General features: G+C 50.8%; 1 protein-coding gene across 1 annotated transcript in view; it reads left to right on the forward strand.

Moving 5' to 3' along the window:
- COL4A1 (collagen type IV alpha 1 chain) overlaps positions 1–25357 on the forward strand; it is a 128847-nt gene that overhangs the window by 90427 nt on the left and 13063 nt on the right. Inside the window, exons 22-45 of the mRNA XM_037024848.2 lie at positions 222–317; positions 1555–1638; positions 2421–2491; positions 6445–6636; positions 7196–7364; positions 10030–10122; positions 10208–10312; positions 11928–12025; positions 13849–13999; positions 14232–14345; positions 15029–15196; positions 15294–15383; positions 16105–16257; positions 16412–16510; positions 16614–16703; positions 17724–17863; positions 18305–18431; positions 18526–18606; positions 19114–19212; positions 20172–20222; positions 21349–21534; positions 22120–22253; positions 23330–23402; positions 24313–24384. Of these exons, the coding sequence (XP_036880743.1) occupies positions 222–317; positions 1555–1638; positions 2421–2491; positions 6445–6636; positions 7196–7364; positions 10030–10122; positions 10208–10312; positions 11928–12025; positions 13849–13999; positions 14232–14345; positions 15029–15196; positions 15294–15383; positions 16105–16257; positions 16412–16510; positions 16614–16703; positions 17724–17863; positions 18305–18431; positions 18526–18606; positions 19114–19212; positions 20172–20222; positions 21349–21534; positions 22120–22253; positions 23330–23402; positions 24313–24384 (2736 nt within the window). The remainder of the gene's footprint in view (positions 1–221; positions 318–1554; positions 1639–2420; positions 2492–6444; positions 6637–7195; positions 7365–10029; positions 10123–10207; positions 10313–11927; positions 12026–13848; positions 14000–14231; positions 14346–15028; positions 15197–15293; positions 15384–16104; positions 16258–16411; positions 16511–16613; positions 16704–17723; positions 17864–18304; positions 18432–18525; positions 18607–19113; positions 19213–20171; positions 20223–21348; positions 21535–22119; positions 22254–23329; positions 23403–24312; positions 24385–25357) is intronic.

The following is a 25357-nucleotide window of genomic DNA, read 5'->3' on the forward strand; positions in this document are numbered from 1 at the left end:
GGCTTGTGGTGGTGAACGGGTGGACGCCGTGGGCGCCGCTCACGCTGTGTGAGTTAAAATGCTCGGATTGTTTTGGAGCAAACTAAAGCTGGGTTTCTAATACTTACCAAATAGCCTAAAAATAGTTGGGTTTTATAACAGAGATTAAATTAAGAGAGGTGGAAAACCCTTGCTTCAGTTGAGTGGGAATGATCTTGTAACCTAAACAAAATCCATTTCAGATGGAATCGTGGAGTGCCAGCCCGGACCTCCTGGGGACCAGGGGCCTCCTGGAATCCCGGGGCAGCCGGGGCTAACGGGAGAAGTCGGAGAGAAAGGTGAGAGATCCCGATGTTTTCAATGATGGTCATGCTTGAGCGGATGCTAATGTCCACATGCCAGTGTTGGGAGGGCATGGGCGTATTCTCCCTTTATCTGGGACTTCCCTCCAAGTTCATTCCTTGCCTGTGTCTCCCTCCAGATCTGCTGGGATTGTCCTGTGTCTGGGGGAGACCCGCCACCTGGGGGGTCCCAGGGAGGAGTGGTCACTTACTACTTTGCCCTCTCTCTGGCCAGCAGATTACGTCCTTAGAGCCATAGCTTACTGACATTTCTCAGGTCAAAGTCTGAGAGTCCCAGTCTCAAGGAATGAACATGTTTCCTTTGAGCCCAATCACAGGTGTGTCCCTGGGATGCTTGTTCCCTTCTGAGCCCTGTTCCCGTAATCAGTGTGAGCACATCTGCTGCTGACGCTCTATGAGGTCTGCCCGGCTCTCAGTTTTATCTTTACTCTTTTCAAGTGTTTGCTGTAACAGCAGCGCAGATGCATACTAATCTCTTCACTATCTTGAAAACTGAGTGGATTACCACGGCATCAACAGTCCTGTTTTTGAGTGGATATTCTAATATTTATATGTCTGAATACCCAGAGAGTGGAACAAATAGGAGGCTTCCCCCCAAAACCAACCCTGCTGTGGACCATTTCTGGCTTTGGATTGCAAAGAATTTTTCCTTCAAAAGTCTAAACATGAATGCTGCATGGATAACAGTTTCAGCTGGCATCTCAGAGTTTTGACAGCCTCATGAATTGCAGACCCTTAGATGGAAGTGATGGGGGCAATAATCTAGAGGCACTTGGTTTTTAGTGAATCTCTCTAGTTCCTGATGCTGAGTACTTGCTGACATGGGCTGTTCATTTTCTGACAGAGCCGGGGTCTGCTGGCCTGTGGCTGGGTGTGCTGGGTGTGGGGCAGGAGATGGGGACCAGCTTAGGCGAATCCTAGGAAGGGCTTCTCCACACACACTCTGCTCTGTATCAAGCTGGGTTTGTGCCTAGCAACCAGGCATTTTAGGGTTGAGGGCACAGATATATATATCTAAGACAATGTAAGGCCTATTAGCTGAATTTGAAAATCAAGACATAAAATGTTACAGTTCCCACACGCAGGCACGTCCTCCCATTTTCCTGCACTGTGGTCTCAGCCTTTTGATGATGGCCTTCCTTTTATTCTGTCACTGTGCTGCAGGGGCTTCTGTCGTGGGTTATATATAAGGCCCCCTGTGTTTCCTTTTTAGGTCAGAAAGGAGAAAGCTGCCTCATCTGTGACACAGCAGGACTTCGTGGGCTCCCTGGGCCACAGGGTCCCCCAGGGGAAATAGGTAAGACGTCAAATGTGAAAGGATCAGCTCAGAAACTGCTTTGATAGGTTGGAACCTTCTCAGTGAAATGTATCTTACGCCAGGAAATACTAATTTTCTGCATTCAAAACTAAAGCACAATAGTGAGAATTTTAAGTCATACTTCCAGGATTTGTTCGCTTTTTTGAAAATGATCAAGATAGCCTATAAATTCAGCATCGTAAAGATTTCCTAGTAACAGGATGGCAACATATGGTTCACTTGGTTCCGCAAATTGTGTTGTCTGAAAAGAAGTTACCAGAATATTCTGGTTAAAGCGGTCTCTGGGGGTGTGAGCCAGGGCCACGGGGCATCCTGCTGCATTGTCATTCACTTTCATTTGGGCTCACTTCATTACTCTCTTGAGATTCCTCCGACATCATCCACTTTGCGTTAAGATCCTTGCACTTTTTTTTTTTTGAGAGGGCATCTCTCATATTTATTGATCAAATGGTTGTTAACAGCAATAAAATTCTGTATAGGGGACTCAATGCACAATGCACGATCATTAATCCACCCTAAGCTTAATTCTCGTCAGTCTCCAATCTTCTGAAGCATAATGAACAAGTTCTTAAATGGTAAACAAGTTCTTACATAGTGAATAAGTTCTTACATGGTGAACAGTACAAGGGCAGTCATCACAGAAACTTTCGGTTTTGAAGATGCTTGCACTTTTGAAGCTCAGAAAAAAGTAAATAGGCTTTGTGTTATTAGGAAGTGTCTAATCAATGATGTGTTACAATTTTTCTCCTGTCTTATGAAAGGTTTCCCGGGACAGCCAGGGGCCAAGGGTGACAGAGGCTTACCTGGCAGAGATGGTCTTGAAGGATTGCCTGTAAGTAGACTGTGTGGTTCGCATGCATGTTAGAATCGCCACCAAGCAGGCTAGTCGAGTGCGTGCCTTGTGGGGCATTCAGTCTCTGAGGCATCAGTCACTCCCTGAGACCTGCACCTGAAAACGAGCAGTGCTGTCCAATCCTATGCTTGCATGTCAGCTGCCATTCTTCTCACCGGCTCAGAATTCAGTTGCCGCTTACCTGTGTCCAGATGCCACCTGGAATATTGATCACATCAACATGACACCTTTCAGTTAAACAGAATGTCAGCTTCTTACGGTTTCTATTTGGTTTTAAAAGAAGCCATTGAATAGGAGAGAATAGTAATAATCTTAGACACTGAAGGATATTTTAGTGTATGTAGTCGGCTCTATTTCTCAAGCTTTAAACTGGAGAGCATTGTTCTCGTATTTTCTTTGCTCTTCTAAGCTTTGTAGGCATTAACCAGTTTCTACACTTCCTTTCATTCCGTTTCCCTTTTTTCCATCCCTTTTTTCTTTCTTCTTTTGTCATAAATTGAAAGTCGAATCTTTAGCATTGTTCTTTTTTTGATGGAGCTCTTTAACTTTTGTAAGATGTTGAAAAATATTTCTGGAAGCTTCTACAAAGGTGGGTCAGGGCAAAAGTGAGTTGAAACAGGAATGAACAGCTGGAATTCAGCAATAGTGTTCTTTTGAAGTCAGATCTTGGGGTTCTGCTTTACAGAACTTCCCTCATATCTGGGAAGCTAAGTTACAAGTCGCAACTGTTAAAAATATTTCTAAATAAGTTAGAAGTTCGCATAACTGGGAAGCCCTGACTGTGGTGGGGATCAAAGACGAGGCCTGGGAAGGGGGCAGAGAAACATGCTTTTAACCTCTGGACATGGTCTGTGTCTACTTGGCCTTCCTGGAGTACTTTGTGGCTCAGCCCTGCCTGAAACCCAGTCCAGGCACAGCCCCCGAGCTCCCTGACTGCAAATGGGAAAAGGGGAAGGAGGTGAGGGAACAGGGTGGTTGAGAAGTCATGACGAAGGGGGAAATAAAAAAAAAACATACAAGTTTAAGCCCCACGCCTCCTCTACCAGGAGCTCCGTGCTTTCTGCAGATGGAAAGGCTTCTAAAAATTGTTTTATGGCCAAATAATTTAGTTGACATGGTAGTAATTTTCCTTTTATTTGAATCTCTATCATAGCTTCCTGGCTTAAGTAGCTCAAAAATGTGGCTCTCCTATTTTGAATCTGGCTGAAGGCTGAAAGTGGTGCTCACGGCCAGAGCGTGCTAGGAAGTGGATGAAAATGAGAAAGGGGTGACACGCCCTGGTTTTCTGTTTGATTAAAGAGTATTTTTGTGACATAGCCTTTTGAAGACTGAGTGTTTGATTTTGGGAAGGCAGGACAGATGCCAGGAGGTGGACTCCTGGCGAGGCGAGGGGCTGGGAGTGGCCGGCTGCAGTGTGGCGCTCGCGGCTCTTCCCACAGTGCACCGTGTACAGAAGCGGCTGGTGCATCGCCGGGTCTGCTCCAGCTGCCGCGGCCAGGCCTGGATTTTCAAGGCGGTATTTGATTCCTTAGCATTCATCTTAAGAGATGTGGATCAAAGACCTTTGAGTCACTTAGGATGAAGTTGTTCTGTAGCAAGAAACCACATGAGATATCAGAGGAATTAAAAAAAAAATCTGGATTTCTGCCTTGAATGATAGCCGGCAAGGTCATCATTATTTAAAAAAATTGTATTTTCTTGTCCTATGCACACAGTACCAGAAAACTTTATACTTCTAGGCTGTGAATCATCAGCATAAAATAACATAGTGAAGCTTCCAGAATGAGAAAAAGATACATTGGTTGTAATTTCTTACCTTGGTATTTATCTTTGGTGAATACTGTGAGCTCAGCTTATCCTTCCTCCAGTGCCTCCCTAGCTGCAGACATTCGGGGCACAAACAGAGACGCCTCTGTTGAACCCTTAAGCCCCGAGAGACAGGTGGAGAGGAGACAGTAAGTCAGACATTCCTGACCAAGGAACGCGGATCCTACCGCGAGGGCCGCGCCACGGATCTCGGAGACCCGGGAGAGGGCAGCCGGGGCCTGGCAGGAAGGGCTCCGCAGAGGTGCCCAATTGTAGCTGGGACTTAAGGATGCATTAGCGCTAAGAGCTACCTGAGGGGACCAGCCACAAATACCACACCACCTTTCAGCTAAATAATGAATTTTCCATGACCCTCCACTGACCTTCCTCGCAGGTGACTGAAGAGAGAACTTCTTGCCCTCTTGAACTGGAGCAAATGTATTGGGCACCTTGCGCCCTCCTGAGTAGGTCTGAGCAAAGGGCTCTCTGTGCAAGGACTTCTAGCTCAGGGCCAGCTGTGGCCGACTGCATCCGCCCGGGAGGACGTCCTGCCACAATAGGAATGGCCTGTGTCTATGTGGTCTGGTTTGGTAGCCCAGGGGCCAGTGGCAGTGACTGAGTCCTTGTGGTGTGGCTGGTGTGATGAAGGAACTGAGGCTGTGTAGTTTCTGGATTGTGTCGGGTGGGGTGGGCTTGTTGCCGAGGCCCAGGCCTCTGGAAGCAGAGTGGCCGGCTGTGCATCTTGGTGAGTGTAACCGCCGTGTTTGTCACGGGAAGAGCCGCTGCCCCTTGGCTGGCCCTGCTGCAGCTCTCGGGGAGCCATATGGGTGAGGGGGCGTGTCAGACGCTGTGAAGTCGGTCCCAAGTTCGCCATTCTCTGGCTTTGAGCAGGCCTCTGACCGCCTGTCAGCCTGGTGCCCACCTCTGTGGTCAGGGGTCGAGTACAGGCTGTGCAACCAGAAGTAGGCGCTTTCTGGCTGTGTGGTCTTGGGGGTGTCACCAGGCTCTGAGTATTAGTTCCCGTGTCTGCAGGCAGTGGAGTTGGTGTCTCCCAGCAGAGCTGGGTTGAGTCAGGGTCGATACGCCAAGCATCGTGATGCACAGTAGGGGCATAACGGAGGGTAGCTATTTTTTGAATCCAAAGATTGTACGGATTTTGGTATGCCCTCGTCTTCCAGGTCCTTCCTTTGAGGAGTCCGTATTACACACACAGTGTCTGTGTGTGTGATTCACAGATACCCGAGAGCCATCTCAGAGGGAGTTTGCGAGAAAGAATTCGAAATAAATGAATTACGCTAGGATTTAAGTTTTTCCAGTCAGCAGGGAGGCTGGAGAGGTTTCCTCGTCAGGCCTAAGAGAACCAGTAGTTGGGACAGTTGTTGAAGGCTTGGTGACTTCTCCTGGGAGCGCCAACTCCCGGAGGGGCTGTGGGGTGGCGTGGGCATCGCTTGAAGACTTAGCTTTCCAGGAACTGGGACATGTTCTCCTGTGTGTCTCTTGGAAAAGTCCGTTCTGTGCTGCTGACAGGAATAGAGCTGGCCCAGGGCTCTCTCCCGTTTCCTCTGTCACTTGTGCCCGGGAGTCCTTATCTCTTCCGGAATTTGGGATGTGAGCGTAAAGGGAAACTGCCACTTCAGTACTGAGACTTGGAGGCAGTGGGCGGCTGCCAGCCCTCAGGGACGCTGTACCCGCCATCTGCAGCCAGAGGCTGCGTCCTTCGTTCCTGGGCCCGAGAGGGCACACTGTTAGCACCTTCCCACGCTTGCTGAGATGTCCCTGTGACACTGACAGTCACAGGGGGCAGGAAAGGGAGCTAAGGACTGTTCTTTGAGCTGGGTGCCAGGGCTACACTTTTGCATCGCCCGCCTCTCCCGGTCTCCCTTTGGAACGAATGCCTGGTAGAGACTCTGTAGGTGCTTTTAGAGAAACACAAGAGGTGGGGTTGGATCGGGGCTTTGTCACAGGGCTTTTGTGTTGCCTCTGGAAAATGAATGAGCAGCTCTAAACATGTTGCCATTTTTCAGGGAGGCAGCTTCTTGGAATCTTTGGCAACTGTGGAACCAGTCACACTGGTTGGTCCTGTGGATGGATGTCTCTGGTGGCATCATAAGGCTTTGTTCTTGCAGGGACCACAAGGTGCCCCAGGGCTGATAGGCCAGCCAGGAGCCAAGGGAGAGCCTGGCGAGTTTTACTTCGACGTGCGCCTCAAAGGAGACAAAGGAGACCCGGGTTTTCCAGGACAGCCTGGAATGCCAGGCAGAGTGGGGACTTCTGGGAGAGATGGCCATCCGGGTCTGCCCGGCCCCAAAGGCTCTCCGGTATGTTTATTTTTAGACTTTAAACATGCACTTTATAAATGGATCCGCAAAGAATGAAGAAATGAAGTTTTTGAATCATATCTATGTATTTTCATTTGGATGGTGATCATCATATATGAGCTTGTTTCCTGGTTCACAGGAAAACTTAAGTCAATCAGTGTAGGCATGGAAGGCGTTGACTCGAGTAACTCGATGACAATGGACGGATGTCTTCTGATGTTTTTAGGGGAACTGAAAAGACTTCCATTCATTGTATGGGACGTGAAATCAAAGTCAGTGGTACTCAATTTAATGTTTAAAAGAAGATTCCAGATGCAAGTACCCTACCCTTTGAAGTGTCCCTTATTTGGGAAAGGGAGGGAGGTGGTTGCTCAGCTTAGAGGGAAGAATGCTGGTTTCATTTATTAACTACAGGCTGACCTTTGTAGAGGGGTTGAGGTAAATAAATAGCACAAGCCAGTTAAACTCTGGTACTTATTTACTAGAAATAGTGGAGATATTTGACACGGAGGAGTATTGGTATGTCTGCTAATAGTTCTCCTGTCTCTCTTGGTTTCAGGGTTCAGTAGGACTGAAAGGAGAACGTGGCCCCCCCGGGGGAGCTGGATTCCCTGGCAGTCGCGGTGACATCGGCCCTCCTGGGCCTCCAGGGTTCGGCCCCATTGGTCCCATTGGTGACAAAGGACAGCCAGGCTTCCCTGGAAACCCTGGATCCCCAGGCCAGCCAGGTGAGGCTCGACACGAGCATGGGGCCCAGTGAGAGATTCGGGGTTAGGCTCAGTTCCTCCAGGAGGTGGCGTGACCTGGGCGGGTCCCCCCTTAGTATTTCTGTACCTCGTTTACTCATATATAAGAGAGGCCGGGTAATGTAGAACCTGCCTACAAAGAAGTAGGATTTGTAGATGATGTTCTTTATCCTAAGCATGTGGCACATCCCAGCTAACGTCAGCCTTCTACGTGGAAGGGACACCGACGTGAGCCCCTGTTCCTCCTATTTTCTGTATTTCCCCGGTGGGCAATCCATTTGGCTTCCGTACCGCCCAGGAAGTCCAGTCCCTCCCTCCCCGTTGACATGCCTGCCTCCCGGCTAACCAAAAGGGCCATTTCAGCTCTGCTCCTGCCATTTAATGCCATGTGGCTCCAGTCATTCGCTGACCATTCTTTACGTGGTTCTGTGTGCCCAGCACTGTGCTGGGTGGTAAGCAGAGTCGGGAAGCCATGGCCCTGTGTTCCTGGAGCTCACTGTTCAGGGCCTGGCGGAGAATGTGGAGAAAGGGCTTCCCAGGGACATCTCTGCTACATCTTCATGACTTTCAGGGACAAAAGTGATGAAGGGGGTGCCCCAGGCTGTGCACATGGTGGGCTCTCAGGAATCTATTAGTTGCATGTGATTCAGAGTAGAAATGGAACACTCATATAGTTCCCTAGAAAATCCTGGAATGAGGAGTGGAAGTGTGCATGTGTTACTAAGAAATGTTTTAAAAGTTGTAGAAATGAATGAAAGAACTCTAGGTGTTTAAAATTGTTTGCCTTGTAAACTTTGAAAAGCATATCAGCTAAGGTGCTGGATAATCAAAACACCCAACAGGGGTCACAGTAGGAAACCACAGGGCATCCTTGGGGCATCCATCCTGAGGCCCCCGTGGATGCCCGAAACCACAGATAGTGCCAAACCCCACATGTACTGTGTTTTCTTATTCATACATGCCTCTGATAAAAGTCTAATTGATAAAGTGAGAGAATAACAATAACAAAATAGAACAATTTATAACAATACACTATAATGAGAGTCATGTGAATGTGGTCTGTCTCTAAAAATATCTCACCCTTCTCGGGATGATGTGAGGTGACGTGAGGTGAGTGAGGTGACATGAGGTGACATGAGGTGGCTGATGTGTGCTCTGTGACTTTGCGAGTCACCCGTCATCAGGAGGATCATCTGCTTCCGGACCTCCATGGCCCTTGGGCAGCTGAACCCGCAGATAACGAGGGACCACTGTGCGGCTTTCTTGCTAACCAATTTGCTGATTCTGTCGCCAGCCATGTAGCTATAACCCAAGTTTTATCAGTCCCGTCCCCCCTGGGAGTGATTATGTCCTTACTCTGACACAGTGCAGCATTCATAAGCACTCTAGCCTAGAAGTAGTGGCCTGGCTTGGATGGGGGTCCAAGTACAGTGTCCCAACGTAGCTGTCGCTGTCATTCTCATTGTTTGTATGGTGATTGATGACTTAGCACCCAGTTATGACTCCATTGATAGTTTTCCTTTTTTAGCAGGGGTCCCAGAAATGTCTCTTCTGTGACTCCTGGGGGCCAGGGAAATACTGGGTTTGACTTAGGAAGCCCCCTCCCCTGAGACTTGGGGAAGGGACCCCCTGCCCACTTTCCCCACAGCTCCTGACCCCAACGCCAGCTTGTCAGGTGTTCTGTGTGCTTGTGGGGTCTGAGCACTGCCCTGCTGTGGAAGGGAGTCTGACTTTCTTTGTGGCCAGAAACTCCCACCAGAAAACCAGCTGGGGCGTCACCGATCCCTCCAGGCGGGGTGGGGAAGAAGGTTCCAAAGGGGCTTGGCCGCCCTGGTGATCACTTGTCTACGTTCTGTAGAGGTCCTGGGCTCTCCAGGCCCAGCCAGCTTCTGGCAGAAACCCCAGCCGTCTTTGATCTGCCAGAGCTGTGTTGACTCTGGGGCCCATAAAAGCCTTTTCCCAGGGGAGGAGCTGATAGCAAGTATGTGCTGGGTCAGTCACTGGCATTTCCCACAGTCTATAACTGAAAAATGTGTTGGCTGATACGGGAGGCCCCGTATCACATTCTTGAATTCCTAGAAGGTATGTGAAGAGTTCATGCACGTGTCCTTGGGGGTGAGCCCTTGATGCTTTCTCAGCAGCTCACTCCTGACACCCACTGGGCCCCGGACCCAGGGCCTGGGGAGCAGGGCTGCTGCAGAGCACAGAGCTGGCCACAGGTGGGGACCGGCAGGGTCACCTACTCAGCCCGTGGGGGAGATGCTTCCCCACCAGACAACATGATTTAGGTCGGCCTCCAAGCCACTTAGAATTGGCACAGTCCGAAAAATCGAGAGAGAACTTGAGTGTCCTGAGCTTGTGAGGCAGGCTGATTGGGAAATTACCTAGGGCAGCTCCACATTTGTTACAGTGCATTTTTCAGCTTTTTGTGACTCTAATCTTGGGCTCTTAAAGACTTCCTGTGTCAGACAGACATGTTGGTCATTCTGGACGTATATTTTGGGGAAAAGAGGAAGAGCTCTCTGGGAAAGATGCTAGAAAGGTGCAGGGCACGGCGGTGTGCGGATGGAGGCTGTTGCCAGCAGATGCGGCGCCTGGGGACCTGGCCGGTCGGCGGCCCTCACCCTGTGTCCTGCCTCTTCCCCAGGTCCCAAGGGTGACGCAGGAAGAGTGATGCCCCTACCTGGCCCCCCTGGGACAGAAGGACTCCCGGGGTCCCCCGGCTTCCAGGGCCCCCAAGGTGCGTTCCGAGTCCCGGCCTGCTGGGGGTGCGACGGGCACGTTCTCTCGTTTCCTCACCCCACTCTTGGTCTCGCTCACCGCAGGGGACCGAGGCTTCCCTGGCACCCCAGGAAGGCCGGGCCTCCCAGGAGAGAAGGGCACCGTTGGCCAGCCTGGCATTGGATTTCCAGGGCCTCCCGGGCCCAAAGGTAAACCTGCAGGCCGGGCCCACCATGAGGACACCGTGCTCTGGGCACAGCCCGCAGTGGTGGCCTCGCCCCCACTGGTCAGTGCTGAGGGCGCCCCGCCCGTCCTCACGTGGATCCTGGGAGGGAGAGGGGCATGGGGTCTGCCCCTTTGGGTGGGTTAGTGGTGTGCAGCTCAGGGGAGGCTCGCCCCAAGCTGTGGGCGGCCGGGTGCTACTCCCAGGGGGAGCTGGGCCTGAGGGGTGGAGGGCGTAGGGGGCCCAGCTCCAGGCTGGCTTTGGGAGTCAGTGGGCAGGCTGAGGGGAAGGCTCGGGGAACATGAGGGGCCTTGCTGTCTCGGGGGAAGGGCCCCCACCCCATCCCCTGGGGCGCTGGCATTCTAGAACCCACACATCTTTCTGGGAACTGTAAGAAGTAAGGAGGACAGGGTCACCACTTGGAGGCTCCTCCGGGCCTGCCAGCCCTTCAGGCAGACCCTGAGGCGACCAGGACTGGGATGGCGTGTGGGCAGCACGCGGCCTGGCTTCCCCGTCTGGGCTGGCATCCTGACCCTGGTTTTGCTGGCTGTCGGCCCTGAACTTAGTGTGAAGACTTCTCCAGGCTCCCAGCCTCTCGTGCAGAGACAGAGCTCCTTGCCCACCGTCATGGCCACAGTGTCCCACCCTGGGGGCAGGCGGCAGTGGCCTGGTTTCTCTAGGAGCTGGGGGGTGTCCCACCCATGCAGGCGGCCGCCATCAGGCTGCAAGGGCGGAAGGCTGGGTGACCCTCCAGGTTCACAGAGGACAACGCTTAGGCCTTCTGCGTGGTCATGAGCCCCGTATTCCCCACGAGAGCCGTACTGTGGCACCATGACCAGGAATCTGCCTGATAAAGGGTCCTGCACCAAGGGGTTCTCTGTCCACACGTCCCGAGGCTGCCTGGAGACGTGGATGCTGGTGGGCAGTTGGGTCCACTCTCGGGCCGGCCCCCAGTGCAGACTCACAGCCCACTGTGGGTCCTGGACCTCTGCATTCCAGAGGAAGGGTCACACTAGAGGTTTGCAGGCTTTGCTGTGCATTAGAGCCACGAGGTAGCTGTAGAAACTCATCAGACCTTCTAGGTTGGGGTGCAAACAGACTCTGAATGCCTCGTGTACCCCTGAGCGATGTATGAGGACCAGTGGTCTAGAGTAGTTGGTTCTCAAACTGGTGGGCCCACACGTGAGAGTCTCAGGGAAATGCAGGCCCCGTCAGCCAACCTGGCTGGTTTTGGGCTGGGCGACAGCGGTGCTCCTGAGCCCCCACGCTTGAGTGGCGAGAGTCTGGCGTTTCCATTCCTCATCTGCACGTGCCGCGGGGTCGGTTCATTTGCTTTGGGGAGTGGGGAACAGGAAGGGCAAGCAACTGAGCAGAGGAAACAGAAGAGCACAGGTGTGGGAGAGGGAGAAGGGGCTGGGGCCCAGGTGGCCCTGGTGACCCCCGCATGGCCGGGATGGCCTCAGCTGCCTCTCAGAAACACCACCACGTCTTGGCTCTTGGCCACCGGAGTCAGTTCTGGCACGTCTGGGCAGGAGGAAGGGAAGGGAAGCAGGTGGGGAAGAGCATTATGACATTAATGATATTTTGACTCTTCAAAACAGGTGTTGATGGCCTCCCTGGGGACTTGGGACCTCCTGGGAATCCTGGTCGCCCAGGATTTAATGGCTTACCTGGCAACCCAGGAACACCTGGTCAAAAGGTGGGTAGAGCGTCCTCTGCACGGCTGTGTCCCTGCTCCTTGTTCTCGACGGGACACAGAAAGTGTGCTTATTTGTCTCACAGGACGCGCTGGACCAGCGTGCTTTGTTTTTTTATGAAATAACAGAACAGAGAACAGAAACAGAAAATAGTATTTTCAGAGAACAGAAAATACTAAAGTGCACAGCACACACATGATGCACCTGGAGCATCGGCTGTCTCACGTTACGAGTGTGTCCTTGCGCGTGTGCACCCGGTCCCAGCATGCTGTGCATGCCGTACTGTGAGCACAGGGGAGAGCTGGGTAAATTGCTGCCCTGAAGGACGGACAGCCACCCAGGGGGGTTAGCGCTGGTTTCTCAGCTCAGCATTGTTGACCTGGCCCAGTAATTCTTGGCGGTGGGGGCTGCCCTGAACACCGTGGGGCGGCCATCGACAACTCTGTGTCCCTCCCCACAGATACCAAAGAACGACCCCCACGTCCCCCCCAGTTGTGACAACCAGAACTGTCTCCAGACGTTAGCAAATGTCCTCTGGGGGCAAAATGGCCCTGTTTGGGGACCCCCGGGCTAGAGTGACTTCAGGACTCTCCTTGCCCTCGAGTATCCCTCTGCCTGTGGGCCGGTGCTTGAAATTCCGATCAGCAAGTATAGCTGACGCTGGATAGATCCTTTCTGTTCTGATTAGAAGGAAAGTGACTTGCCGGGGGGCATCAGTCCTAAATGGGGGACGGGCCAAGGGCAATAGACACTCCGAGCAGAGGATGGAACATTCGTCCTGCGGTGGCCCTCCCCTCTCCTGTGGGAAGGCAGGTGTGCCTCAGTGACCCCAGGGAAGCTTCCTCCTAGAAACACCTCCCCTCGTGGGCTCCTCCCTGTGGCTGGGACAGGAGAGAGGCCTGGGGAAGCCTGTCTTTATGTGGTGCACTCCGCCTTCCCCTTATAGCTGCACTTGATTTGAACGGCTAGTCAGTGGTGATGGCGTTCGGGTCACCCTAAACATGTGCGGCTTGTCAGTTAGTAAAGGCCAAATGGTACTGGAACTATGGATTTGGTTTAAAATGTACAATTCTTGCTTTTTCAAAAAATCCCTTGAATTGAATTCCTTTAGTTTTGTGAATTCCCTCCTGGGACAGGTGGAGAGGTCCCTAGCTCACTCCAGCCCAGGTGGTTGTTGCCTGGCAGCTGTTGCCTGCCGTGGATGCCGGAGGGACGCTGTGGCTTCACGTGCACCTGCCGCTCCAGGGCCCTAAACTGGGCCCTTTGGGGTGCATCCTCAGGCCCTCACAATGCTGCTTTTATTTTTATTCATCTGTGTTTGTAGAGCCCCTTGATTCATAGTTTAAAAATTTTCATTTGATGTGGAAACCTTCATTTAACAAAAAACTAAATAACGGTGTCCTGATCCAGTCCTGGAACTTTTCCACCTCTTAAAAAGGCACTGATTAGCTTGTCACAAATGCCAGTTGCCATTTTGCTGTGGTTTAGAGTCAGCTCTTCACAGGCACAAAGCAGCCGGGCCAAGGGTTTTGGGGACCTGGTTGGAAATCCCGCCTCTGTGACTTTGGGCAAATTGTTCATCCATGGACAGCCTTGGTTTTCCTCTTTCATAAAATGAAAATAATAAAATTACCTACCTTTCAGCTTGTAGTGAGTTTGAAAGGAAGCATTAGGTGTGAGGAAGCTTCGAAAGCTGACGCTGGTTGAACAGCCTTGTCCTTGTGAACGGCACCGTGGTCCGTCGGCAGCCGCACTGATGCTCTTGGCTGGTGAAACCGTGGGCTTTGCCAGTCACTTGGCTTGTCTGTGTTTTGGGGCTTTCTAGGGAGAGCCGGGAGTTGGTCTGCCAGGACTCAAAGGATTGCCAGGTCTTCCTGGAATTCCTGGTGCACCTGGGGAGAAGGGAAACATCGGAGGACCAGGCATTCCCGGGGAGCACGGAGATATTGGCCCCCCAGGCCTTCAGGGAATCAGAGGTAACTTCTTACAGGCAAATCTAGACCGTGGCAGGGACTGGGTCTGTTTATTTTGTGTCCCCAGAGCACCTGTTAGGGTCTCAGTAAATGTTTGTTGAATGAATGTTGAGACTCCTAGAGGCTGGAACTTACGGTGCTCTGTGGCTGTGGCTTGTTGTGTGGGCGGGTGGCATGTGCTATGACACATGCTATGCCTCCCGTGTGTTCCAATCACAATTCCTTCCCCACCCAGGTGACGCGGGACCTCCTGGATTACAAGGTCCCAAGGGAGCTCCAGGAGTTCCTGGAATCGGCCCCCCTGGAGCGATGGGCCCCCCAGGAGGACAGGGACCACCAGGGTCCTTAGGTGATGTGACTGACTGTCTTCCAGAATCACCCCTTCCCTCTGTCATACTCATGATGGGATAGTTGCTGATTTGAGAGTCTCTGTGAACACAGTCTGTGAAGGAAAGGGGGAAAAGCAAATTCAAATGTTTTGTGGACGCAGGTTAGGTTGTTTGCTTAAATGTAGACTCGGGGGCGTCTTTGTTTTCCTCCCACTGAGCTTGGTTTACATGCCGCACAAAGGGAGCTGCCCTTTAGTGTGATTCAGTGACATTTCATTTAATGGGCATGGTTGCTGTCTCTGATCTTTTTGTAGGAGGGTGAGGAAGCTTGGATACACAACAGTGCATTGAGTGCACGTCTAGAAGCTCCCTTCGCTTTTAACAATAATTCCAAAACGGAGATGGGGTGGTGGCGGAGGGCGAGACAGTCTGTGACCAATGGAAGAGAAGCTGCTCTTAGGTCTAAATTCCGAGGAGAGGCCAGGCGGCACCTGGAAGGGCACGCCGCCCCCCGTGGCGGGATGTAGGGGCCGTGTCCAGCTAGGCTCGCCCTGGAGCCCGGGCTGGGCCGCTGTCCGAGGCAGCAGAAGCCCTTCTGGCCCCAGCCCGGGCAGGCGGCATCCTTTCTGCAGCACGTGTTGGCTGGTGCCGCGCGGCCGCGCTGTCAGCCCTGCTCACGGTCGTTTGTCTCGCCCGCCTTCAGGCCCCCCTGGAGTAAAAGGAGAGAAGGGCTTCCCCGGATTCCCAGGTCTGGACATGCCGGGTCCCAAAGGCGATAAAGGCACCCAAGGTCTCCCCGGCCTGACGGGGCAGTCGGGGCTCCCTGGCCTTCCTGGGCAGCAGGGCACCCCCGGCCTTCCCGGGTTCCCAGGTAACTGATGTGTGGATACCCGCCTCCCCAAATCCGTGCTGAGGAGACCCCTCCCTGTCTTGCCATTGGCGTTCATGGTCCTTCCCTCTGGCCACAGGCTCCAAAGGAGAGATGGGTGTCATGGGGACCCCGGGACAGCCCGGCTCGCCAGGACCAGCTGGTGTGCCAGGATCGCCAGGCGAGAAAGGTAGGGAGCAGTGACTCCAGAAAGCCCGGCTCCTGGCTCTCTCGGTGCTTTTGGGGAAATGGTTGAATGTTTGTAGATTGGATTTCATTTCAAAAGGCAGATGGGGGATGGGCTGGAAGATGCCTCTTCCTGGGGGGACTCGGGGTGCAGCGGGATCAGAGGCTGCGCTCTGCCTCAAGTCAGAGAGGGTTTCAGGTCTTCCTTGTTTGCAGCTGATTTTTTTTTTTTTTGGAGAAATGGTGGAATCTTCAGGATTTCAAGGTCATAACATTGAGTCCTTAGAATGACATTAGCATATTGGGCACATTTATAAATCTTGCTTTTTGCTTCTTAGCTTGCTGTTTGAAACTGGTCCAAAATAATTTTTTAAAAAGAAATAGACTTTGAATGTTTGACATAAAAATGTTCCTTTGCTTGTAGAGTAGGAAAATTCTCATTCTGTTATTTTGTGTGGAATTGAGGGGCATTATGACCAGGAGGTATTTAGGAAGGAGAGAAAATGTAAGTCATTTAAGTTAATAAGAAAAGTCACATGTATTAGAATTTTTAGCAGCAATGAATTCTAGAAAATGGGTTGACGTAACTCAGCCCCTCGCCATTCAGTGCAGTCCGGGACAGGCTGTTAGTTCCCCATGCCTTCCTCAGCGGTCGCTCCTGCTGGCCAGGAAGAGTGCCACACCCTCGGCCCCGTCTCACTGGGGGTCGTCTCTTCCCTGTGCAGGGGACCTCGGCTTCCCGGGCTCCTCAGGCCCCAGGGGAGACCCTGGCTTCAAGGGCGATAAAGGAGATGTCGGTCTCCCTGGCAAGCCTGGGTCCATGGATAAAGTGGACATGGGCAGCATGAAGGGTCAGAAGGGAGACCAAGGAGAGAAAGGTAACCTAGGGGAGGGTTCGAACACCGGGAGCAGAAGGGTATGCCTGACCGGGGGTACTTAGTTCTCCATGAACAATGCCGACCCAGTCAGCGTTTCTCCAACAACTTGCCCGAAGCAGACATGGGTCCCTATCTTTTCCCCTGTGATATGCAGGACAGATTGGACCAATTGGTGATAAAGGATCCCGGGGAGATCCTGGAACCCCAGGAGTACCTGGGAAAGACGGCCAAGCAGGGTTTCCTGGGCAGCCAGGTATGGAAGGGAGTTGAAGTTCACCACACGGTGGCAGGGAGGGAATGTTACCTGAGCTTTGCATAGGTGCCAACCTGTTGGGTTTTCCTCTTTTCTGTTTTAGGACCTAAAGGTGATCCTGGCATAGGTGGAACCCCAGGTGCCCCGGGACTTCCTGGACCGAAAGGATCAGTGGGTGGAATGGGCCTGCCAGGTAGGTTGCACTCAGCAAAGGCGTCTTCCTGGTAGCACGCCCATGTGTGGTGCTGGTGGGTCTTGCAGAATGGGACCCACTGCACTGAGGCCATTTCCCAGGCCCATGTGTCATTTATATGAATCGACGTGTTCAATTTTGAATCGTCCCTTGCTTAGGGATAGACAGAATTTGGCTGACAATATGACCATTCCAAAAAAAAAAATCACAGTTTATTAAAAACACGGGCTGTACACCATCAACTTTTGATTACCTCCCAGTGACCATCCACTTGGCTGTCATCTCCCCAGGAGATGCCTCCTCCTGCATTCAGTTTGGCAGTGCATGAAGCTCATACCTCTGATGCCCTCCGACATGGGTTCAGAGGAATCCTCCAGGCCCCCCGCCCCTTGCCAGCAGCGTTTGCTCTGGTGATGGGACCGGAGGGGAGGTGTGAGGGGGAAGGGGACCCAGGCCTCTGGGTGGGTCTGGGTGCTAATGCCTCTCAGAACTCTCCTCGGGAAGAGAAAGTCAAGACAGGAAGCCTGCCTCTCTGACTCCTCCTTGAGTCTTTGTGAGGCGCATTTTAACTTTATTTGGCAAATAGACTTCTGGGTTGCTGTTCAGACTTATTGAGGAGTATGTTTGGCTCCTACTTAACTTACAAACCCAGCTATACCTTCTCTCTGCGTGGCCTGCCTCCAGACACCTCTGGTTTGTTTGGATAAGGAGAGTTGATTATAGAATAAAGAGCACAAAAGCCTTTTTTTATACTGTGGTAAGTAAATATTCTGAGTGCTTAATGTATTTTCTCTCTCTCTTTATGAAATGATTATCTTTAAAAGACAGGAGAAACGTTTCTGTGTGTGGCTCTAGTGTGATTTGGGCGAATGGTGTCTGCCTGCGTGACTTACAAATTGACCAGTGAAGGGATGCATGTTCTTTTTAGCTTGTTCTTGGCTGGCTGTCTAGGTGTTTTTTTACTTTTAATAGTAGTACTTGCTAATCACGTATTCAAGTTCCATTTGTTTCTGTTCATAGGAACACCTGGAGAAAAAGGTGTGCCTGGAATCCCCGGCCCCCAGGGGGTCCCGGGCTTACCTGGGGAGAAGGGATTGAAGGGAGAGAAGGGGCAGTCAGGTCTCCCTGGCATCGGAATTCCGGGACGGCCCGGGGACAAGGTAAGGGCGTTGTGCATGGACGCGTCCCCTCCCTTCCCTCCCAGCAGAGATGCTTCGCGGGACATCATTAGTCCTCCGGCACGTTAACGAACCATAACACAGAGCACTGCCCCCAACTCATTGCAGGTTGTCGTTGCTCCCTCTCTGTTCTCCACCCCGGGAAGGACCCAGAGATGGCTGAGAGGTTAGGGTGGCGACTCACTGAGAGGAAAGGGCAGAGAGAAGTGTGGGAAGGGGAGACTGACCACTGGCTCTTTTGCTGTGGGTTTCTAGTTTTTCCTGTTCTCAGAAGTGGACTTTGATTTTTTCAGATTGGAAGCTGGAGAGGGATTCTGCAATGCAGTATTACCTGCACCAAACTATATACCGTTACCGAGGAAGTGCCACAGACAAACAACCAGGGGCATATATAAAATTAATGGGCTCAATTTTTATTCACAGGGCGATCAAGGGATTGCAGGTTTCCCAGGAAGTCCTGGAGAGAAGGGAGAAAAAGGAAGCACTGGCATTCCGGGCATGCCCGGGGCTCCCGGCCCCAAAGGCTCACCGGGGAGTGTTGGCTACCCAGGTAGGTGGCTTGGCCTCCTCCTGAGCTTGGGGCTCAAAGGTGACAAGGAAAAACTCAGACTTAAGGCATTCTGGCGTTTTGTCATTTTCTTTAGGAAGCCCTGGGTCGCCTGGAGAAAAAGGTGACAAAGGTCTCCCTGGATTGGATGGCGTCCCTGGCATCAAAGGACAAGCAGGTAGAGATCACTTTCTGGAGCACAGATGGGCTTGGTGGGGGAGAGTCCAAGGGGACATCAAAGCTTCCAAGGAGTTTCCCTTGTGGATGGAGAGCTGTGGGCGCTGGGATGTCGCTCGGTGACCTCTGGATGACCAGTGGCCAGCCGGGCCCCTGCTTCAGATGAACAAACTGAGTCTAGGGGGGATCCTGGCATCTTCCCCAGGTCTTGTCAACAGTTAGGGAGCAGAGCCAAATCCCCCCCACTGGTTTGATAGCTAGTTCCAGCTGGTCCTTGGAACAGGTTTGTGTTTGGGGTGGGAGTCTGATGTACTTTCTCTCCCCCTTCAGCACTGGGGGTCAGGCGCAACGGTGTGGTCAGCAGTGGGGAGGGTCCCTACTGAAGGGATGTCTGGGGTAACCTTGGGGGAAGGGCCACCTGGAAAAATGTCAGGAGCAGAGCATTTTACATGCAGACCAGGGTCTGTGAGAGTGTCCATGCCTGACTGAAATCACCTTCCTCTTTGAGGCCTTCCGGGGCAGGCCGGTCCCACCGGCCCAGCTGGCCAGAAAGGGGAGCCCGGCAGCGACGGAATCCCAGGCTCGGCGGGAGAGAAGGGCGAACCAGGTATGGCCGGCGCCTGTTCCCTCTCAGAATGCAGCTCCCCTCTGGAGGGAGCATCTTCCAGAGACTTCCATTCCATGCTGAGTTACCATCCTCACAGCTGCTTAAGCACAAATGTGGACAAAGGGGGGCTGGCTTGGATGGAAAAGAGGGTGTCCATTTATTCCACAAGTACTGATGGGCACCAACCTGAAATGGTCTTTGCTCTTGGTGGTGAGTGGAAGAGACACACATAGGAGCCCAGACCACTGCCTTCTCTGCCTGGCATTGCCCTCTTTACAGACGTTTCAGAGGAATATTTGCTGTCCTCTGAATTGGCTCCTGTCTCTGATGGGGGGCTGCTACTTGGGCAAAAGTGCCAGGTGTAGACTTTGATGATGACAATCGCATGCGTAGTGATACTCATACCCAGTGCGAGGGCGACACACCACAACTGGAAGCAGGTTATCTCAGGTCAGGGTGCAGAACGGGGAAAATGTCCCTGGGGAGGGGCATCCCAGGGGATTTATTGCTGTTAGGGTTGGCCTCTCTGTAAAGTCTAAAAACTTTATTTTTCATTCTATGTACTTTATGTTTATGTTATATACATTCATTTTCCTATACAAATAGTTCATAAAAAATGTTCCACACCTCCTCCCCCCATTTCACTCACATTTGTGGGCTCCGTGGTGTCTGCTGTCCCGATGTCTCTGGCTTTCCTCACCTCCAGTGAAAATAGGCCGTTAGAATGGGTGGTGGTTTGAGAAAGGCACCGTTAGTCTCCAGCTGGTAGTTGGAAATAAATACTCATCTGTACGGATCATTTCTGCTAAACGCCACAATGGTTCTGAGCTGAGAGGTACTTATGGAAGAGAACTTAAAGTGTATGGAAGTAGGACAGAGAGTTGCTATTGCTTTGTGGGGTACCTGCAGGTCAGCTGTTTTAGGAAAGATAAACATGGCTTCTCACCCTTATCTTACAGGTCTACCAGGAAGAGGATTCCCAGGGTTCCCAGGGACCAAGGGCGAGAAAGGTAACATTTGCTAAACATGTTTTCCTTTTCGACTAACCACTGATGCACACAGTGCCAGCAGAAGAGGGTGAGCAGTTGCAAGAAACCAACTGGACTTGGATGATAGATACTAGGTCTGGGACGATCCACTTGGCGCATGCTACCGCCCATGACAAAGCACCGGATGGTGTGTTGTGTTGTCAGTTCATCACAAGGAGGGGCCCTAAGATCATTTTAGGCAATGACTCTATTCCATTCACTTTGTACTTTTTCTTCAGAACCTTCAAATAATCGTAGAATTTTGTTATTTTACTGGCAAGTTTTGGGTAATACTTTGAAAACTGAACATGCAGGGGTTTTTCTCCTACAAGCTCTTATTTAAAAAAAAGTTTTAAAAACAATTTTATTGTTTTTCTATCATCGACATATAATAAACTCCACGTATTTAAAGTATATAATTAGGTAAGTCTTTATATATATATACACACACACACACACACACACACACGTGAAAATACAACAACATTCAAGACAGTGAACACATCCATCACCCTGGAAGTTTGCTGGGCTGCTCTCAGCCCCCCATCTGCCCTCTGTCCCCACCACCATGGCAGACCACCCACCGACCTGCTCTTGGGCTCTATAGATTAGCTTACATTTTCTATAGCTTTGTGTAAGTGCAATCCTATGGTATTTTACTCTTTTTAGTCTGACTTTTTGCACAGCACAGTTAGTTTGTGATTCATCTGTGTTCTTGCTGGTAGCAGAGTCCATCCCTTTTTCTCGCTGAGTTGTATCCATTGTGTTGCTATAACATAGTTTGTTTATTCATTCACTGTGGATGGAACACACCCTTAATTTCTGCAGTGAGATTGCTTGCAGACTTAGTAGGCATTTATTCAAATGCCTTTGCTGTAGAGCATGTCCCTTTAAAAAGCATAAAAATGACAGCCAGGCTCCTGGATCCTGAGGTCACCCTCCTTCGGGCCAGCATGGAGGGGGCCCAGCGTGCTGAACAGGAGGGAAGGGGCGCCTGCTCCAGTTGTCCTCCTGGTGTCTCTGTGAGGCCTTCCCTCCTGCCCTGCTCCCTGGGGCTCCCATTCGCCCCTGCACTCCTCCGTGGTCTCATATTGTTTTTATTGTTTAGGTTCAAAGGGCGATGTGGGTTTCCCAGGACTAGCTGGGAGTCCAGGAATTCCTGGATCCAAAGGCGAGCAAGGATACACGGGTCCCCCAGGGCCACAGGGACAGCCGGGGTTGCCCGGAGCACCAGGCCACCCCATAGAGGGACCCAAGGGAGACCGAGGCCCGCAGGGACAACCCGGCCTGCCAGGTAAGGGGTCTGACCTGCTCAGAGCTGGGACCAAAACAGAAGGCAGATATACACACGTGTAGAAGAATAGAAATATTTAAACTCTCAACTGACTCTTCCGTCTAGAATTTCACAGTATTTATTATAGCTTGAAACTGGTTAAGACAGTCAGCGTCCCTTGTGTTTTGGCCTCCATTGGGACAGTGCTTTTCTTGTGTCCTTCCTGCCAAGGAATTTAGTAAATATGATAAGTGATTAGAGACAGAACATTACTGAAAAAGGCTGGTGCGTAAGTGGCACCTGTGGTTGTCGTTTTAACCCGGATGACATCCTGAAGTGCCTCTCCACTGGGACCACACTGATGGCTGCACACAGCCACCCTGGGTACAGTGCCCAGGGCATTGGACACTGAGTGTGTGGGGCTTATATCAGTATTTTCTACCCGTGGGGCAGATTCTTCTAGCACCTGCCTTGATTCTCAGGCATTGTTTATGTCACGTCAGGGTTGGGTGGGTGGCGGTGACAACACCCACAGTCCAGTGGCGCTTGCACATAAACAGAATCACCCTCTAACCTCAAATACATGACTTTTGTGTTTCCCATTAGGACTTCCGGGACCCATGGGGCCTCCGGGGCTCCCCGGGCTCGATGGGCTGAAAGGCGACAAGGGAAACGCAGGCTGGCCAGGGGCCCCCGGTGCTCCAGGGCCCAAAGGAGACATTGGGTTCCAGGGCATGCCCGTGAGTTACCATCTGTAGGGCTCGCTTTTGAAAAAGATCACGAACGAGTATGTTGTCTGTATACGTGCCTGTCACACCCCAGCCCCGTGAGTCAGTCCCTCTCTTCAGGCAGTGAGCAGCCATCTCTGGTGGCACCGCGGTCGGCACCTCTTGCATTGTTCACAGTCTAGTCTTACCAAAGCCGTTAAGGAAAATGTGACACTACTGGATTACAGTTCAGTGCCTGGGTTTAAAAATCTATTTGCAAATTTGAGGTAAAAAGCAAGCCTCAGTGACAGAGAGCTATACTCCCCATTCCTGGTGCCAGTTGGTGGCTGGCTGTCTCTCCATGTATAAGTAAGTGTACTATATATATATATGTGTGTGTGTGTGTGTGTGTGTGTGTGTGTGTGAATTCACACATACATATTTATGCATGTTGTTTCGGCTATGGCACCTTTTAAAGTGAAGCAAAGAAACAAATACATGTAAGAAACAACACAACTTTTTATATATTGAGAAAGGAACAACTATATGAAATAACTAGAAAATGAGATGTTTTAAAAATATGTCAATATTGCTAAAGTATAAAGAAAAGTGATCCTCCTTTAATTTTTATTTTCTTTCCATATTTGAAATCACTCTTCAGATAAGATCTGAGGTGAATGCTAAGGGAAAATCATTATGTCTGAGTGTTTGGAGGGAAGATTTAGAGAAAGGTGGTTTGGTGTTGACAGGCTGATATGTCGTCATGACACACGTTTAGAGAGTCCTGCATCTGTTCATGGCATTGTGCTGTGGGCTGGGGACAGTGGGATGTAGGACTTGCACCTTCTCCAGGAACTTACCACCTGGATGGACAGGCAGACAGGACACAGTGAACAAAGCAAGTTGTTCCAACTTCCATCTTCTTAATTTAGACACACAGAAGTTTTGTCATTCTCTTTACATCACCCAAGGAAGCACAAGGCACTGATTGTTCATAAAACTACTTTCAGAACATCACGGGGCTGTCCCAGCTTCCTGACCAGCAGGTGACTTAAGAGACTTACTGTGTCCTGAGCAGTTCCTGGCTAACATTCTCTTTGTGTGTCCAGGGGATCGGTGGTTCTCCAGGAATCACAGGTGCTAAGGGTGACACGGGACTTCCAGGAGTTCCAGGATTCCAAGGTAAGGAAGTAAAGCGGACGCTGCTTGGACACATTTACCTGTTGCCAGAGCCGCTTGACCACAGCTGCCTTTCTGCTGCCTGTGACTGGCATAATCACGGTGCTCAGAGCTCTTCTCTGCAAACTAAAAGTGCCATTTCTGTGGAGCAGCCCCATTCGTATAATCCTATGAGTGGCTGTATAAAGACATTCTGATTTTCTCATTAAGAATCAATGGGTCATTTGCACCTCAATCATTTGCATATCAATAAGAAGTCATGGATTAAGGCATTCGTTAATTTATTATCATATTAAGCAAATGTCCACTGGATAACTGCCAGTGTCTAGGCACTGAGGTTTTTACTGCTGAATCACATACCTATGAATGAAAGGTGAATAAAATACGTTCTCAGCCTGCAGGTGTCTTGGGACCTATCTGGGGATACATGTGAACCAGACTGTGACCAAAAACAGTATCAAATGCTATTTCACTGGTTGTGATCATTTTATGGTTTATTGTATATTTGGGAAAAAATGTGACTTCTGGGTTCTATAAAGAAGAGTTTCATTAAAGGTTTTATATAGTTGACCAGAAGTAATATTCTTTTCTTCTATGAGGATAAACTGAAAATATGTTTACTGTGTGTGTATGTATGCATGTATATACATATACGCATATATGTACACACATGTGTACGTAGGTATAGGTGTATATGGACATGCATGTATATATGCACACACAGGACAAATTCATTCACCATTCAAGAACAAGCCCCATGGTTATGTGTACATAAGATAGGCTTCATATGAGTATAAGAAAAAGCTTTCTAATTGCACATATGTACATACATGTGTTTACATCTGTATATACACACATGTACTTGTGTATCATTTGGAATTCTGTGCAAAGACTATGTCCTTCTTTCCTCCAGGTCAGAAAGGTCTCCCCGGCCTCCAGGGAGTTAAAGGAGATCAAGGAGACCAAGGCTTCCCTGGAACTAAAGGTAGGAGAATCTGTGATATTGGCAGGTGCCTTGCTGATGAATCGAGGATGCATGAAAGCCCCTGAACTTGCAGAATCAGGGAGTCTGGTTTTACACGTGTGAAGGGACATTAGCTGATTAAACATTCTTCGGCAGCTTGTCAGGACTGCTGTGATTTGCATCGAGTTGCCATTTTTACCAGTGACTTGTCTTGAAGGTCAAGTTCACTAAATCTGTGACTGGGGTAAAACCAGTGGAGAGGGTATGGCAGACTCAAGACTCACAGAATCTCACAGGCTCCAGGGGCAGATTGAAACCAACCGCTTAAGGCATCGTGGGGTAAAATCCATCTCGCAGGTGCGGGCAGAGTGAAGTCAGGCTGGGCGGCTGGGTGTGTGTCATGGAAATGCGCTCTGCTGACCTCGCCACCACCAGAAGCCAAGAGTGTGAAGTGGCTCCAGCAGCCACGGCATAATCTGGGAAGTAGTTGAGCACAGCCTGCATCCCATTCTCTGCTGGTATTTCTAGGGCTGTGTTTAATTTTTAAAGCAAGTTTCAAGAGAGAGACTGAGCAACCGAGTGCACGAGAAGTGGACCATTAGGAAAGACAGGGAGTGGGGACTTGCCTATAGGGAGATTGAGGATTGGCATCTGGCAGAACAGGGGAGGCCATGGCCGTGCCCGGAGCCTCTGCAGCCTCTCTGTTGCTACAGCACAAATTTCACCAGCTGTTGTGGAGAAGGACAAATTCACTCACCATTCAAAAACAAAGCCCTGTGATCATGTATACGTAAGATAGGCTTCAGATGAGTATAAGAAAAAACTTTCTAACTGTGCCTGTTGGAGCCGTCCAAGTCAGGAGTGGGCGCCTGGATGGGAATCAGCCCCACTGGTGGTGGTCAAGTTCCCCCTCAAAGCCCCCTGGAGTGGGGCTGTTGGGAGTTCTAGAACCGATGGGCAGTTTACATTGCAGACCCCAGTGTCTGTTCCAGCC

The sequence above is a fragment of the Manis javanica genome, chromosome 9 (assembly GCF_040802235.1).
Source record: "Manis javanica isolate MJ-LG chromosome 9, MJ_LKY, whole genome shotgun sequence".
In the NCBI taxonomy this organism is placed as follows: Eukaryota; Metazoa; Chordata; class Mammalia; order Pholidota; family Manidae; genus Manis; species Manis javanica.